Below are 17,407 nucleotides of genomic sequence, written 5' to 3'. Positions count from 1 at the left end.
ATGATGGCCTTGAGCTAAAGAGAGAGAGAGAGAGAGAGAGTGTGTGTGTGTGTGTGTGTGTGTGTGTGTGTGTGTGTGTAAAAGAGAGAGAGAGAGAATGATTTCTGCCTATGCTTTTAAGTTGCTTTTTCAGGAGAACCTAGTGACTGTTTTAAGAGTAAATTTACACTAATTAGATTTTCATAAAATGTATACAGCTGGGTTATATAAATGCTAGTCTGATTGTTAAGTAATAACTTCACACTTATTTTTTCAAGAAAATGGATGATTTAAATGGAGTAAAATAGTTTGGTAAAGAGCATAAGTTAGACCCTGAGTATCATGAAAGCTCAACTGATGAGGCTTAGGGGAGCAGTGGAGACTGTCCTAGATGTCGACCGTACACACCCTTTTTCTTCCACTTCAGTTTCCACTGGCTCCCTTGCTCAGCAGTATGCGCACCCTAATGCTACCCTGCACCCACATACTCCACATCCTCAGCCTTCAGCTACCCCCACCGGACAGCAGCAAAGCCAACATGGTGGAAGTCATCCCGCACCCAGTCCGGTTCAGGTAAGGAGAGACTCCGAGGTCTTGTAGAATTGTGTCCTCGTTTTGTTTACTGAGCGTTCTGTGCAGTGCGGGGCAGAATGCTCGGTACCACGTGATCAAAACACCCCGCAGCTCTGCCTCATGGAGCCAGCCTACAGCTCTGCAGGCTGTGCTCCTGGGATTTGCTTTTTGTTGTTGTTACTGTTAAGTCCTGTTAAGATACATACTGAGAATAAGGTGATTGGGTAAGTTCTGGAAATATTGATTGAAAAATCTAATTTAACATCACATAAGGAATATGCTTAGGGCTTTTTTTTTTTTTTTTTTTTTAACTTCATTACTGATGATTATACAATGAGTTTTTTTCCTGTTAGCTTCTGCAGTGGTGTTTCTTAAGGGAGCAGTTAAGGATCTCTTTGATATCTTTCAGTTCCCTGGGGCAGTGGTATTGTTTTACCTCTGCTTGGTTGAGGGCTATAAGGGCTTGCGCCCAGAAAGGAGTGTCTCTGAACCGGAGGTGCCCCCCCCCCTCCCCCCCCAGCCATGCTCCTACTACCCTGCACATTCTCTGGTCCTTTCCACTGCCCCTCATCTTGGATGGACCCAGTGGAGCCTGCTTTCATATGCAGAGTTCAGCTTTGTGTGTGACCTTAACTGCTTTTCATTCAAGAAGTGGTTTTCTCAGTTCTTTCTTGTGGCTTTGCAGCACCATCAGCACCAGGCCGCCCAGGCGCTCCATCTGGCCAGTCCACAGCAGCAGTCAGCCATTTACCACGCGGGGCTCGCACCAACCCCACCTTCCATGACCCCTGCCTCCAATACGCAGTCGCCACAGAATAGTTTCCCAACAGCACAACAGACCGTCTTTACGATTCATCCTTCTCATGTTCAGCCGGCATACACCAATCCTCCCCACATGGCCCATGTACCTCAGGTAAACCAGCTTTAGCCAACTTTCTCTGAAGACCAAGTAGAATATGAAGGTTATCAGATAAGCAGCAAGGAGCCAGATGCTCTGCAAGCTAGGAAACCCTGTGTGTGATGCCATTTGCCTGTCTCCCTTTTCCTGCTCAAATACATGTGATCTGGCCCTAAATGAATGTTCGTGTGGTTTTGTAATGGGATCAGTGAAGTTGCTGATTGGTCAGTCCTTTAATGTTTCCCATCTGAGACCTTAAAAATATCTCTGACTTTGGAATGCAACCCAGTCCTTCTTGTGTCTGCTTTGCTATGTTTATATAGCTTCACTGCTATGTATGTACACATTATGTATATGATATATATATTATATATATATTTGATATATATATATATATTCTTCCTCTTCTTTTCTCCTTCCCTCCCTCTCTCTCCCTGTCTCTCTCTCTCTCTTTTTTACACACACACACACACACACACACACACACACACACACACACACGAGAAGTCTGGCAGGGAGGGTGGGCCTTCACAAATTCTCAGCTCTCCAAGGTGACAACCCTGGGCCTGTCAGCTTGAATGTTAGTCACACGAGTTTCGGAGAAATCTCTCCATTTGTTTTCCTTGCCTGTCGGTACACCCACTTTGACCATATGTTGTACTTCTTGAAAAGGCTTGGCCTTGTTACATTGGTGCAGTGTAACTAGAAGTCGGAAGCACTCAGGTGTCCCACTTTTCTTAAAGAGCAGCCTGGGAGCCACTTTGGAGCTCACCTCCAGTGTAAGCCTCTAATGGTTGAAGGGTATGGTTTGCCATCTCAATGGTTGCTGGCTGTATCAGCTGCTGAGAAAAGTCCAGTGCAATCAAGGGCCAAGTTGGATTATCTTAATAAGGAGCTTCACTGAAGTTGGGCTCTAATGCTGTCCTTGAGGCCCTCCCTGGAGCTGTTCAGAGTGAATTGGCTGTATTTGATGTCTTTTTTTGCCGCTTTCATAACGGAACTCTCTTGGGGAGGTCTAAGCTAGACTGCCTCACTGAACTCCATTTCATGTTGGATAGTGCACCACTGAGGCTCTGGTGTGCTGGGGGCTGAAGATGTGACTCAGTTGGAGCTCAATCTCAGAATGCGACCTTGTAACTAGAGTTCGACAGCTCTGGGAAGTTTGGGCGTCCTCTGCACAAGTGAGGGTTCTGTAGTATGGCGCACTGCAGTGGATGATTTGCTTTTGATAGTGGGGAGGGGAGCCAGTTTGGTCAGATGTGGGCCAGCATGGTTTGGCTGAATTAGGAGCTTCATGAGAGCTGGGGTCCTGTAGATGGCTAGCAGAGGCTGGTGGCTAAGTAGGTATGTGAATTTACATGTAAGTTGGGGTTCCTAAAACCTCACTTTTGTGTTTTTTGTGCTGAAAGAGAAAAAGGTTAACCCCTTTGGGGAAGTTCAGATCTGCCATGGGCCCATTTGAATACGTAAGAGTAAAAAGAGCATTTCATTCAAGGCTTATTGTGGTCTAGAACAGTGCACAGTATGGGAGGCAGGAAAGGAGGGCTCTTCCTGGCCCTGCCAAGTGTCCCCCCCCTCCCCCCAGCACTCCCACTCCCCCCACCCCGAGCTGGGATCCAGTGATTTGGGCTGGCTGAAACCTTTCCAACTTGACAGTGAAACCAGGTTGCACTCGTTATCATATAACTTAGTTTCGGGACACAGGTCTGGCCCAGATAATTTCACTTTACTCCTCCCCGTTTCACTGGCGCCATTTACTGCAGCCTCCTCCTCCTGCTCGGTCAGCACGTCCCTTATAGTAAGAGGCCTGAGCATCTCGTCTTTCGCTGCCCTGACTCATTCTTCACGGAGATGTACTGGTGTGCCGGCAGGAAGCAGAGGGGAGGGACAGACAAGGAGAGGGCTAAGTAATCCATGGATTACTCTTATTATCTGCTTTCCTATTTAAAAGGGAGGTTGTCTTTAAACTACTTCAGGTCCCACTTGGAAGCCAGATTCTGAAGCATCATTGCATCTCACCTCCTATTAAGTTGAGAAAGCTGCCCTTGGATCAGATGTCTGAGCTTTGTGATGACCTTGCCCCACATACATAGAATCCAGCAATCAGAAATGTTGCAGGCCAGGATGTTGCAGCCCTTATTTTTACTCAGGCTCACTAGGCGCCTGCTCCCTCAGCCTCCCTGGACCCGCTGAAGGGTGAAGCATGTCAGTAGGTCACTTGATGATCCACTAGGGCATGTCCTCAGAGAAAAGGGCCCTGAGGGCCCCCCTGTCGGCCTTTCCTGCCCCACCAGCCCAATGAAAGGAACACAGTTGACATGTTGTTTAAGCTGGAGATGTTGCCTGTATGCGTAAAAGAGCTCTCTGTTTCAGGCTCATGTACAGTCAGGAATGGTTCCTTCTCATCCAACTGCCCATGCGCCAATGATGCTAATGACGACACAGCCACCCGGCGGTCCCCAGGCCGCCCTCGCTCAAAGTGCACTACAGCCCATTCCAGTCTCGACAACAGCGCATTTCCCCTATATGACGCACCCTTCAGGTGAGGCGTGTGTGTGCAGGGGCCGCCGGGCACCCCAAAGCATTCTGCTCGCACAGGTCGAATGGCAGGCAGGGCCAGCGCTTCAAGCCCCGCATTTGAGAACTAGCAAGACCCGCCAGAGCGTGCACAGGAGGGACTGTGACGATCAGTTCAGTGTCAGGGCCTGAGGCTTCCAGGAGCTGAGTCTGTGTGTGTTCTGATGGTATACAGGATTTGGCTTGATGAGAAGCAGCAGCAGCATTCTGTGTGGCTGACGCATGCTTAGGACTCAGTTGGCCTTCCTTGTTAAAGAGGCTGGACAGGGCAGCGTTTTCCTTCCTTAGTCTCCCCCTCCCCAGTCTGACGGGGGTGGTTACCACCATGGCAGAGTTTGATTGTAGCTCTGGAGAATACTACTGATGAGAAAGTGTGCTGTGTGTGGATCGGTTTTGAGTGTAGCATTAGCTCCAGCCTATGCCCTGACAGGGAGAGAATGCCCCGTGATTGTGCTCTAATACTTGATGGCTGCCATGGCAATATTTCACAGTCTAACCTGTTACTTTGAAAGCAATACTGGTGCTTGGCTGGTATTTGGGGAGGGGGTATGTTAAGGCCTTTTTTTCCTACCCCGTGAGCAACAAGTCTTCTGGGAGTTTTATCTGAAGTGGTTTCCATCTGACTGGTTTGTTTCTACCCACCCACCTGCCCCTTCCCCTTTTGGTGCAGATGGGAGGGGGAAGAGTGGATTAAATTTTGAGTCTTGTTCAGGTAGCACGAGGATAGTTTACAGTCGTGTGCTGCAGAGACACTAGGCTAATGTGTGGTGTTGCCAGTTTCCTGTTTAAATATTCACTTTTCTTTTTTACAGTACAAGCCCACCACCAACAGCAGTTGTAAGGCTGCCCTGGAGGAACCGAAAGGCCAAATTCCCTCCTCCCTTCTACTGCTTCTACCAACTGGAAGCACAGAAAACTAGAATTTCATTTATTTTGTTTTTAAAAAATATATGTTGATTTCTTGTAACATCCAATAGGAATGCTAACAGTTCACTTGCAGTGGAAGATATTTGGACCGAGTAGAGGCATTTAGGAACTTGTGGGCTGTTCCATAATTCCATATGCTGTTTCAGAGTCCCGCGAGTACCCCAGCTCTGCTTGCTGAAACTGGAAGTTATTTATTTTTTAATGACCCTCGAAAGTCATGAACACATCAGCTAGCAAAAGAAGTAACAAGAGTTGATTCTTGCTGCTATTACTGCTAAAAAAAAAAAAAAAAAAAAAAATCAAGACTTGGAACGCCCTTTTACTAAACTTGACAAAGGTTCAGTAAATTCTTACCGTCAAAATGACGGGTTATTATTTATAAATCAAGTTTGATGAAGTGATCACTGTCTACAGTGGTTCAACTTTTAAGTTAAGGGAAAAAACTTTTACTTTGTAGATAATATAAAATAAAAACTTAAAAAAAATTAAAAAATAAAAAAAGTTTTAAAAACTGATACCAAGTTAGTGTGTGTTTGTACAAGCTTAAGATGTTTCTGTTATAGGATACTTCATATCAAGGCAGGAGGGCTGAGTGTACTTTCTTAAATCCTGGAAGGTTAGTTGTCAAATGACTTTTCTTCTTCACCTTTAGTTCTGGTTCAAGGTATCTCTAGAAAAAGACAAGACTGAGACATTCTCTTTGGTGGATAAAGGTCCGCTCCGGAAGGAGGAAGGCTGGCCAGAGCTGGGCAGCACTGAGATCCCACATCCTCAGCCTGACGCTGGTTCTGTAAGCTTCCTTTTTAATATCTCCTGAACCCAAATGAGTGTTGTTAGTCACAAGTCTTCCTGATTCACCCATCTTTTACCAGTAGAGGGCAGGAGACCCTGCTTAAAAAGAAACTGATAAATCCCGAGAGCTGAAAAGCAGTGATGCACAAAGTACCTTATCGCTGTAGATTCACAAGCATTTGCTAATGTTCCAAATTTGTGGGAGGAGGACAAAGGGAAAAGCAAGTAGTTGAGCAGAGCAAGGATCTTGCAGAGACCACAGTCCTGTTATAAGAGAGCTTTAAATATTGTGGCAACAAATCAAGATTCTGAAAACTTTTTTTAATTCCTGTATAGCAGTTTGTACATTATAGCAAAATCTGCATTATTCAAGAATAAGTTACTTGTACAGTACATAAACAATACATAAAAATTTGCCAAATACTTTCTGCCTATGATGATACAGAATGGATCCATTTACTCTGTTGTCATTACAATGTGCTGCTTATTCCAAGCAAACGCTGGATGTCAGATGTGTCCTTGTTAAGAGGCAGTGGATACTATACTATCAAGTTCCTCTAGCCTGTGGGAGATGTTGGAGCTCACATGACATGTGCGATAAGAGACGTAGCCCTGAATTAAAAGCATGAAGGAATCCCAGGCAACACTTAGGGAAGAGTTCAAGGCCTTGATTTTAGGTTAAAGAAACTGTTATGTAAAAATAGTGTTCTCTGGCCTAAGATTTTAATGATTGCTATTCCTTTTTCCTACACGGTCCAGAAATGATCAAAGGCAGAAGATTTATACCAGATAAAGCCATATGGATTGCTGGTCTAAAATTCAAGGCAGGTTAGTTGACTTAATTCTTTGGTGCTGGTGACTATTAGTTTGTAAAAGTTGATTCAAGACGGAAGAATGAAGTGATGGTGCTGGGAGCAGTCAGGCTATCCTTGTTGTTTGTAATTGGAGATAACTGGAGGGTCATGATGCTTACCGTCCTTTTGGCACTCAGAGCCTGGGCTCCCGGTAGGGGCTGTTGGTTCCTTGCTGCCAGCAGCGGTCACACTGGGGCCAGGAGGAGGAGGGTGGTGGGATATGCTGTGACCACGATGGGCTGGCGGGGACATTGCCTCATTGGCTGTGAAGGCATCAAGCCCAGGGAGCCTTTCCCTCGAGCTGAACCTGCTCTAGCAGAAAGTAAAGGCATTGGCTCAGTGTCACTTCTTCCCAGGCCATGAGGGGGCTTTTTTTTCAGGAGGTATTTGAGCTGTCCTGGCAACTCAGACATGTTTAAAAAGGAAACGTTTTCCTTGAACACTTTACACCGAATCTGGAGGTGGGTGACTCCCAATTATCTGTCACGGAGTCTGATCTTGTCCTTTGTAGCCAGTGGCTCAGAGCTGCTGGTTGGCTGTGCCTGGCTTGCCTCCTGGCATTAACCTGAGAATTGTATGGTGAGAAGCTAAGGAGTGAGTGCCCCTGCCTTAAAGAGGTCACATCCCAGATGTTTACACTTCTGGCTACAGGGAGGGGAAAAACTTGGGTTGTTGGCTACTTGGCCCCTTTCCTGTGCAGACAAGGGGAAAATCTGTACCAGTGACTTGTCAGCATTGACTTTCTAGAATGAGCTTTCTCTTTTAAAAGAGAAATAGGAACAGTGCTTACTTTTCTGGATCACACCTCACTTAGCATTCATTACTTAGAGAAACCTGCCTTGTGTAGAAAAGGAAAGAAAAGTGTCCTTAGAAAAAGACCACCTATTTGGATCAGGAATGGATCTGCTTTGCAATCTGTGAAAACACTCAGGAGCATTGGTTTTTAAAGTGGTGAAGAGGGGACTGCTTCCTCCCCCCCCCCCCCATTTTTTTTTTTTAACAGAAGTCTGACCTCTGGGAGAACAGAGAATGGCTGGAGGGAGCAAACCAAACCCTCACCCCAGATAAGGCAGGCAGTAGTTAGTCGTAGGCCAGGGTTTAAATTTAGTTTCTGAGTGATGTGTCTATAAATGTTAAGTTGTGCTAAACTCTCAGTTTCCTAGAAGCCAGCCTGGTGACTGTGTCAAATGGCTCTGCTGGCACCCAGAGCAGCTGGCTCCACTCTGTCACTGCCCCCTTGTTTCTGAGCCTCCGCCTGAAAGTTCTGGGAGGAGCCAGCCCCCCTGTGAATTCTATCCCTGGTGAAAAGCAAGTATAGATGGAGATTTAACTGCAGGACCCCACCCCCCAGCTGTTGGAGATGTGCGCCCGAGTGTGTACGCACACACATTCCTCCTCAAATGAAGCAGCTGGAACGGAACACTGAGTGTGGGCTGTTAAAGGAATTTCTCACTAGTTGTGGCACCAGATTTCCTAGTTCCCATTTTGACTCAAGAACAAGCCTAAAACCTTGCCGGATAGTTTATGAGCCAGCCATTAGATGCTTGGGTGGGGGGGTCCGAGCCAGCCCTGGTGGTGAAGGATTTTTTAGAAGAAAGGGGCCAGGAGCCCTTCCTCCCTTTTTGCTTGCTCCTCCCTCGCCCCTTATCACCCCTTGGGTAAACTGGTTTAACCATAAAGCTACTGTAAACCAGAATCCAGTTTTTTTGTTCGTTAAGGCACCAGGGTAGAATTCCTCCTTGCCACCCTGTTTCAGTAGTTGCCTGAATTTCCCTGAAAGGGTGACGTACTTCACTTCTCCACGTTTAGGAAGGACAGTGGCTACTCAGCAGCAGGTGACTGTCCTGAGGATGCAAAAGACACAGAAGCCAGGCATGCTGGCTCAGACCGGGAACAAGTCAAGTAGGGTTTGCATAGCTGTCTCAGACTTGCAAAATCGCATGAGTATTAAAGAGTGCAACAAAACAAGCAATGGTTTAGTTTTGAAACCTGAATCCTTTGAAAAGTTAATCTGAGGTAAAGTGTTTAAAATCATTTTAACCTTGAGCTTTGTCCCAAAGCTGAGTCGGAGCAGGATTGATGTGTTCACCTACGGCACAGGGAGTGGCAGGCCTCCACGTGGACCGAGGCCACAATGGGTAAACCGTAGGTGAATCCAGGGCTTGTTAGTGTTTTGGGCTTCCTGACGACCCTCCCACCCCCCCGAAAGTCTGTCATCAGCTGTGACAGTGTCAGTGAAAAAGAGAACCAAGGTTCGGCCTGCCAGATCTGGCCCTCGCCCCACCACCTCCTATAAGAGGGATGGGGACTGGTCCTAGGGACCCAGGGTGGGAGCTCGCGGCCTCTGCGAACAAGAACTACATCTGTAAACAATAAGGAGAAAGCCAGGTGATGGATGGATAAAACTTATAGGAGGCCCTTCAACAGGCCTAATAGAAGGGTCACATCCAAACTGGAATGAGCAGTTAACAGTGTCCCTTAAATCTCTCTCTGGAAGGAAGGAAAGAAGGTTACATTCACAAGTTCACATCTCCGCTTGCTTGTGCTCCTCGGGGGCACGTGTGAGGCCTAGGGTTCCTCGCCGCCCGTCAGAGAGGCGTGTACTGATTGTCTATGGCCCGTAGATGGCTCCGGGAGGAGGAGTCCATTTCGTAGTCTGAGTCCCGGGCTCGACTGGTGGCTTCAGGCTCCAGGTGCCGCAGGCTGTTGGCCAGTTCCTCGGGTGAAGGCACCAGGTGGAATATCTGCTCTGGGGGAGAGGATCGGCCTGGGAGACCCTCCGGGCCCAGCCCCCGTGGACAGCCAGAAGAACTGAGATGGGGAAGGCCCAGCTCCGAATCCCAGTGAGCGAGGGAGAAAGGGAACAGGACAGTGCTGGAGGAACCTGGGGGACAAGTGACCAAGAGAGAGACCGGCACTGTCAGTCTTAATGTGACAGAGGGGCTAAATGTTGAAAGAACACAAAACCATCGCTGTGGCTCTGGGTTTGCAGCGAGCGTTTACCCTCTGCCGCCCACCCCCTTTATCAAGGGTCACACCTGGTGGCTGGGAGACGACTACCACGTAGCTGGACAGGCGGACGTCACAGGCAGCACCGCACTCAAGCGGGATGGGCGAGCGCTGGAAGTGGTGGAGCATGTCCACGACAGAGGGGAAGTGGAGGTGCTGCACTCGGCACTGGCCCCGCTCGGTCAGCGACAGGCGCAGGTGCTACAGGGGGCGAGTACAGTAGGCTCAGGCACTGGCCGCTGCAGGCCTTCAACCTGGGGGCAGGGGGACCAGCCCGCCTGCCATGCCCCATACCTTGGCTATGCCTTGGAAGTTGAACGTGAGCACGTACTCTCCGCGCCGGGTCTCACTCTGCCGCACCAGGAACACTCCATGAGCATCTGGACCCTGCAGCTGAACCAGCTGAGCTGCCTTCACTCGGGAGATGGGGCCATGGAACCAGGGGTAGCAGGACAGGAAGTGATCTGTTTTCTGACAGGTTGGGTCCAGCAACCCCCCAGGAGAAGCACCTGGTAGACAAGATGGGGGATGATGGCCCCCTGTGGGTGCCTGAGGTCCTGGGCTAAAGCTGGTTCTGACTTACATGGAGGACAGAGGCCTAGACCCACTCACCTTGGTTCAGGGAATCTGTGCTCCCCCCCGGAGAGTTGGACGTGCCAGGCTCTAGGGCTGAGGGAATATGCGTCTCTGGGTCTGTGCTCTCCAGCCTGCTGAAGAGGCTGAGGTTAGGATCTGGGTAGATCGGGGGAGCAGGAAAGGCTGTGCCGGGAGTAGGGCCCTATGTTCTGGGGCCTCACCCTTGGCCTGTGCACTCCCGGAGCTCAGCCATCCAGGAATTCAGCTGCTGCTCGTCCTCCACCTCGAAGATGATGTCGGTCCGGTCCTTCACCTGGTAGGGAGGAAAGCAGCGAGCGTGTGGGTGCCTCAGGTGTTTGTATGTATGACCTCCCCCCCCCCCCCCGGGTGTGGAAAGCTGTCACTCACCTTCAGGACAAAGGTGTAGAGGTTGTCCGGCATCTCGAGGCGTGTGCATCGCCGGACCTCCTGGATATTGGAGCAGGTTGCCTGTAGCTTGGGCTTTGAACTCTAGGTAGGAGACCAAGGCAGACACTTGAGGTTTGTCCCTCACGGCCCTTCGCCCACCCAGGCCTCTGTGTGTTCCTGCGGTCTTCCCGGGGGATTAGCTTGCCAAGTGAGCACTCATGATGCCGGGCCTGGGGCAAGGCCTAGCATCCTGGTTTGCAGAAGCCTGCCGAGGGCCCTTCTCCCATAGCTTCTTAAACACTGACTTCACCCCCTAAACACTGCGACCTACAGAAACCAAAGTGCGATGAGGGCCAACGCCCTCGTGACCTGAACCTGTGGACACTCCAGCTGTGACGTGTGTTTGCCTGCTGACATCCGTCTCCCCTTCCACTGGTGGAACAAAGAGCCCCGAGCCCAGCCAGGTCACGTCAAAACAGACCTGGAGAGTGGACACGAGGACATCCGATCCAAGTCACATTTCCCTGTGTGGTGCTGACTGCCAGGGGCTTGGGTGATCATCCTGCCTTTAGCTTCTCCCTCTGCCCCGCGTCAATTCCCCATTAGTGCAGGCTTCTGACCCAGCATCAGCCATAGGAAACCCATGATGTCACCACATCTTAAAGACAAGAAACACAATTTCTTGGAGGTGAAGTCATTTGGCCGAAAGAGGGTAGATCGGTTTTAACCTCTGTCCACAGCATACAGCCTAGAACCTCAAACTCCCACAACTGCCTGCCTTCAAATCTGAGGATAAGGAAGGGTGGGTTTGGCTACAGGGTGTGGGGGCCAGGGGAGGGGTGGCAGAGTAGCTTAGCCACAGGCTCTTGGGGCCTCTGCCAACATGCCTCAAGAGGCAAAGCCTAATCTGGCCCCAGTTACAACCAGCTGGAAACGGACCCAAAACCTTGGGCCCAGGAGGCTCCCATGACCTCCAGCATACACAGGGATTCAGAGTGCGTGGGAGGTGGTCCCCTACTGCTTTGCCACCAAGAGCACCTTTTCTGACTCAACCTGGCAGGAGCTGACCTCGGCAGATGCCTGTTTCCAGGGAGCCAGCATCTCCTCCTCTTCCCTTTGTGATCAGACTGATGAGATTGTTTTTCCAGGGTCACGAGATGATCAATGGCTGCTCCCAGCACAGCCCAAAAGCAGATGAGAACGAAGGAAGAAGGCAGAGATGATGGGGGAATTGATGGGAAAACCCAACTGGGGCCCTGCCTCCAGTACTACTTCTCTTCCCCTGGGGCCAGGAGACATCCAGGTGACCAGGCTGAGCAAGCCAGCATGGGGCAGAGGCAGAGAGACGGAAACGAGGCAGGCCCAAAGGCTAGTTTTTGGTGCTGTGGCTTTGAGGGGAATCCGACCTCCGCATCTCAGGCAGAAGTTACCTTTTCAAAAAGCAGGGCAAGAGCCCATACCCACAGCCGTGCGTGTGGCTGCTTCAGACACGCAGGCACCAGGAGTCTCCGATGGAAGGATGGTATCCTTAGGGCCAGGCCACCTGCCTTCAGCCCTTGCCCACCCACTGGAGCGCTGGTGAACAAGGAGGCAAGGAGCAGCCCGGCAGGAGAGGATTGGCCAGACTGGGGCTCTTTCCCAATGCAGGCCCACCGCCAGCAGTCTGTGGGGAGTGACAGCGCTAGGAGCCGAGCCCCTGACGCTTACCCGCGGTGGACTGCATCGTCAGACTGATGTTACGGAGGAGGGAGCAAGCTCAGTCGATCCCAGCCCTAAGCGACCAGTGCCAGCCAGGGTGTTTTTATCTTTCAAGTTTTCCCCCACACCCCAATTCCTCAGCCTGGGATGGGAGCCCATGACATGTGGGGAACACAGGAGTCTTGTGCAGTACCTAAATGGTCCCTGGGTGTGCCAGAGTGTGCAGGACTGGCAGCTTTCACAGCCAGCCTCTTACAGCCTCTATTTCCCTTCTGTAAAATGGGTAAGGTACAAGGCTATTTCCTTCCTTCTCCTTTTGCAGTTGGCTCTGCTTGGCCCCCAAGCCTCCCCACTGGCTCTGGGCCCTCAGGATCACTGGGAGGAAGTAGGCCAGGCCAAGAGGGGAACAGGCCTAGTCTCCCTTTCGGTTCTGCTCTGGGCCTTGGCCCCAGGGTGAATGCTGAGATTAACCAGCAAAGCCACTGGTTTCACTCTGAATGTGGGGCCTTCATGCCAGCACTCTCCCCAGCAGCTGAGGAACTGCTGACCTGGCAGGCAGTGGTAAAGAGAGGATTCCCCCTCCTCACCCACAGCCAGCCCTGGCTGCACAGATGCTGGCTCCCATCTGCCCACTGGCTATGATGACACGGGTTCTTCCTGACTCTTCTCAGGCAGCCTGTGGGAGAGCTGCCTCAGCCAGCCCAGTTGTCGTGCTTGGAGCCACAGAGCTAGGGGCAGAGCCAGGATCTGAACCCCAGCGCTGATGTATCAAATTGTGCTGTCTGGAGGTGGGGAGAGGCCAGAGGCTCTGCCCAGGCTGGAGGCGAGTGAGAGAGCATGGGGCAGAATAAACCCGGCCTGTGGCCACAGCCCTAGCTGGATGGCCCCAGAGCAGGACTTGGGAGCACTAGTCATATGCAGAAGGACCAGTGGCTGCCTTTCTGGTTGAGTAGTGTGATGAGACAGAACCGGGATGGAGCACTGAGCCCAAACCCTGGGGCTGTGTTAGCAGCTACCCAAGCATTAGTTTGATTGAAATGGCTGCACCGCTCCAGATCCTGTGGGACAAGCAGTCGCAGGTCAACACAACATAGCCCCACCCCCACCACTGGGGAGTAAGTTCCAGCTCCCAGTATTCACAAAGCTGGCAGCTTTCCAATGGCCACTGTGACTCCAGGGGAATAACCTATTTCTTTCTGTGCCTTGGCTGCTAGGAAGCTCAAAGGCAAAGCTACAGATCAGCTCTGACATTGTCCCCACCATAAGGCTGGCATTTCTACAGCTGATTGTATCTAGGCTTTATACTTGCCTTATCCTTCTAGGTGTTACTGTTCAGTCCTGTCCTTGCCTCCTCTTGTATAACCCTGGACAGGCAGCTGTTGTTTGGTGTTTATTTTTGAGAGAGCACGAGCCAGGGAGGGGCAGAGAGTGAGGGAGACACTGAGCTGTCAGCACCGAGCCTGACGTGGGGCTCAAACTCACGAACTGTGAGATCGTGACCTGGGCTGCAGCTGGACACTTAACCGACTGAGCCACCCAGGCGCCCCAGTTTTGTCATCTGTAAAGCAGAGATACTTAGACTTAAGTTTTTATTTTGAGGCATGCAAGTGGGGGAGGCGGAGAGAGAATCTCAAGCAGGCTCCATGCTGTCAAGAGCAGAGCCTGACACGGAGCTCAGTCTCATGAACCGTGAGATCATGAAGAGCCAAAATCAAGAGTAGGACGCTTCACAGACTGAGCCACTCAGGCACCCCCGTAAAGCAGAGATACTTAATAGTAGCTCTCTTCTCGCACAGTTAGTAGGTGTGGCGACTGGGGGAGCTATTGGAAGCGAAAAAAATGGCCTGATAAAGAGCTGTTAGATTTCTAGACTGGGGTCTGAGGTCGCCCAAGGTGGATAAAGCCTGTAGTGTTACAGTGTTACAGGACTACACCTTCCCCTCCAAGGGGCCCAGGACCTGGAGATAACACCTGGCATTCTTTCAACCTTACAGAACCTCTTTGTAACCTGCTCCTTACCATCCTGCAATGAAATTGATATGTAACCTGACCTACCTATGTAATAGGTATCATTCACCTATGATGAAGATAAAGGAAAAAGAGGATGTAATTTGTATTAAAATAAAATGTATTTCAGTGTGATTATGCAGATAATACAGTGAGCTGCTCCAGTACCTCTGAGTTTGTTTTAAAAGATGAAGAACATAAATGAGCCAGAGGGCAGGTAAGCCCTCAGAGGACAATTGGTCTGTTCAGTGGACACTAAAACAAGGCAGAAAGTTCCAAGTGCTTCTATGAGGCTGCACCATTCTGGCTCTAGGTTTGTCATCTCCTGGACTTTTAGAGGGTACGATGGACGTTTTTGACTCAACCAATATGGGTTTACCTGTCCTCCCCGACTCCCGCTGACCCAGGAGCTTCCTTGCCCGCACTGGTGGGACTTTTGGGCTCAAATCTGCCTAGACAGATTGGGAGTGACAATTGGAACCACACCTTTCCTATCTCCCTAGGCCTTGTTTTCCCTCACACTGTCACTGGAAACTGTCCCATGACCTGCCGTGCTAAGGGACAGGGGATACCAGCACTGCTGGGCCCTTCTAGAGTCTTCCAAGGTAACAGGCTGTACCCCACTCTGCCGTGTTCCCACAACTGCCCTGAATGAGGCCTGTCACCATTCATTCGTTCAAGACCCCAGCAGAGGGTCTGGCCCAAGCCCCCTCTGAACTGCAGGTGCCAGTACCCCCATTCTCAGCAGGGATGAACTACACAGTCCCTGACTCACACAGAATTTCTACTATAGTAAAGGAGACAGGTACCAACATGAAGGAGAGGGTAAGGACCCAGACAGACAGGTGGGGGAAGCAGTGAAGGGCCACAGAAACAACATGGCCTTCCCTCAGCTACAAAGAGAGCATAGCTGAGCTCCCAGGCACCAGGAGGCCTCATCACAAAGGCCCCGGGGGGGGGGGGGGGGGGAGGGAAGCACGGGGGGGGGGGGGGGCACCTACGGAGGCTGATGGAACTTGTGTCACACATTGAGGTAGTTACAGCAGTGCCCCAGAAGTCTCCATGCACTCTTGAGGCCTTGGGGGTCAGTTTGGGCTTGTTCTAAGGCAGAGATGTGCAAATGGCAAGATCAGAAGTTCCAGGGAGTTCACGCTGAATACCTTGACAGAAACATACCTGCCAGCTGGGCCAGCACAGCGCTTAACCTCCCCCTCCACGGGAAGGTGCAAGGGGAGACAGCACCTGACTCACAGCCAAGTAGCAAAGAGCCTGGCATGGAGGGCCCAGTGGTGTGGGCAGTACAGGCCCTCACAATGGCCTCATCCCATCTACTGCATCCTACCTGGCCACTGGAGAAGCTTCCATCCAGTGCAAGCCTTGAGGAGAGGCATCCCACCATCTGGAATCCATCAGACGACACCAGTCCCCTGGCAGGCTCCTCTCTCTCTCCCAGTACTCAGGGCCCTCACCCCTCTCCTACAGAGGACAGCAACGGGACAGGAAGATCTAGGTCCAAGCCTTGTACTTGTGCCACAGCACTGGTGCCCTCTAGGCAGCATCTCAGTGGCCTGGAGCTCAGCTCGAGGTGGCTAGACAAGTCCTGGCTCCACTTAGTCCCTCTGGAATCTTGGGCATGGCACTAACCACAGCTCAGCTTCCTCCTTAGTAACGTGGGGACATTTACCTCCCAGGAAGAGGGAGGATGGGAGGTGGTCTTGGATAACAGGGCTTGAAAACTTAAAAGACTCAGAGCAAATTCCAGATCCTGGTCAGAGATGGCTGGGCCGCCCCCCACCCACTTCCTGCCCAGAGCCTGAGTGGGTGTTGCCTAGATGAACAAAGGATGAGACATCACTGTGGAAAAATGTTCATTTGAGTCTTATTGATAGGTATCAAAACACCAGTCTAAATACCAAAAAAAGAAAAGGCCCAGTTTTATTCCTCCCCCCCCCCCCCCACCCAATTTTAAGTCTGGTTACAGGGGTCTCAACTGGGAAGGAGACAACTGCTAGAACACAGAGTTCCACTTTTTACAGATCTCTGAGCTACCTGGCAGCCAATGCAAAGAGGGATCTCCAAGAGAGGGCAGCCTCTTGTGCATGGAGAATCCCATGCACAGTCCACTTAAGGCTCTGAGCGGTGCCAGCACCGAGAAATCTGTTGAACCCAAGTGTTCCCCTGACTTCAGCCACCCAGTGTCCTGCTCAGAAGCTAGCAACCTTCTCATCCTAGGGCTTGGGAATTAGTCTTGGCCCTGAATCTCAACTCTGCCTTGTTCTCTGTGGACAGATGGTACCTGTCCAGCCTGTCCTCATACTTGTAAGACCTAACAATGCCACTAATCTCCCATGAGAATCTGGTGATAGAATGTGTGCAGAGGTGCTTCCACTGGGTAGGGAAAGGTCCTGAGGGATGCGCACAGGCCTTAGAAAGATTCAATCTGCTCAGAAGCAAAAAGGCCCCTCCCTGAGGAAGCTTTCCTCCTTGTTACTCCCCGTGTCTGCCTGCATTTGGCTCACACAGCTGTCTCCCCACTTACACACTGTGAGCTCAGGAGGGTCTCTCTCCTTTTCCATCTTTGTCTTCAGCAGGGCACAGAATGGGTGGCTGTAGATGTTTGCTGAACACCACAGAGTGGGGAAGGTGGAAGGAAAGTCATTGGAGGCTAAGAGAATAGCAAGAGCCAACACTCTGTGGCCAGAAGGTACAGCCAAATCCGTAAGATGGCAGGGGAGTTGGCTGTGGCTAGAAATGATGCTGGCAGCCTCTCCCCCCCCCCGCCCCCCCGCCTTTAGTGAGCACGTATTATATGCCAGGCCTTAGGGCCCAGGCTGTCCACCAGTAGCCTCTGGACTAATTAATAAGCCACCGCCATTGAAATTTTTTTCCCAGTTTCACAGAAAAGAGCATCATACTGAAGAACGGAGGTAGGAAGGTCATTGTAAAGGATAATCAACATTAGGTATGGTGATACTCTCATGAGAAGACCCTTGCCACCCAGCTCTGGGCCATCAGTCTGCATGAGGAACAGTGATGGGGGCCTTCTGTGCTCCTCTGGCCACCCGTGAGGCTGGTGTCCCGTCCGCCACTTCACAAAGGCAGTGCCAAG

The 17,407-nt window shown here is 50.8% G+C and overlaps 2 protein-coding genes across 15 annotated transcripts in view; one reads left to right on the top strand and one right to left on the bottom strand.

Annotated features, from left to right (window-relative positions):
- ATXN2 (ataxin 2) overlaps positions 1-17,407 on the top strand; it is a 146,269-nt gene that overhangs the window by 113,144 nt on the left and 15,718 nt on the right. For 7 of the 14 annotated variants that reach the window (XM_053902023.1, XM_053902022.1, XM_053902024.1 and 4 more), the window contains 4 exons: positions 407-552; positions 1,238-1,465; positions 3,824-3,992; positions 4,840-5,469. In XM_053902023.1, coding sequence (XP_053757998.1) covers positions 407-552; positions 1,238-1,465; positions 3,824-3,992; positions 4,840-4,868 — 572 coding nt within the window. In that variant the 3' untranslated portion in view covers positions 4,869-5,469. Of the gene's footprint in view, positions 1-406; positions 553-1,237; positions 1,466-3,823; positions 3,993-4,839; positions 5,470-5,606; positions 5,745-6,505; positions 7,158-11,741; positions 13,002-13,031; positions 14,349-17,407 lie in introns of those variants that run through there. The other 7 variants (XR_008422115.1, XR_008422116.1, XR_008422118.1 and 4 more) reach the window with 7 other exon arrangements.
- Positions 8,563-17,407, bottom strand: part of SH2B3 (SH2B adaptor protein 3) — a 35,679-nt gene continuing 26,834 nt past the window's right edge. Inside the window, 6 exon segments of the mRNA XM_019467442.2 lie at positions 8,563-9,484; positions 9,639-9,810; positions 9,904-10,118; positions 10,222-10,316; positions 10,407-10,498; positions 10,594-10,695. Of these exon segments, the coding sequence (XP_019322987.1) occupies positions 9,189-9,484; positions 9,639-9,810; positions 9,904-10,118; positions 10,222-10,316; positions 10,407-10,498; positions 10,594-10,695 (972 nt within the window). The 3' untranslated portion in view covers positions 8,563-9,188.

This window comes from Panthera pardus, unplaced genomic scaffold, assembly GCF_024362965.1.
Source record: "Panthera pardus isolate Hobbes unplaced genomic scaffold, ASM2436296v1 HiC_scaffold_15, whole genome shotgun sequence".
Classification (NCBI taxonomy): Eukaryota; Metazoa; Chordata; class Mammalia; order Carnivora; family Felidae; genus Panthera; species Panthera pardus.
This window is presented reverse-complemented; position numbering and strand designations above follow the sequence as displayed.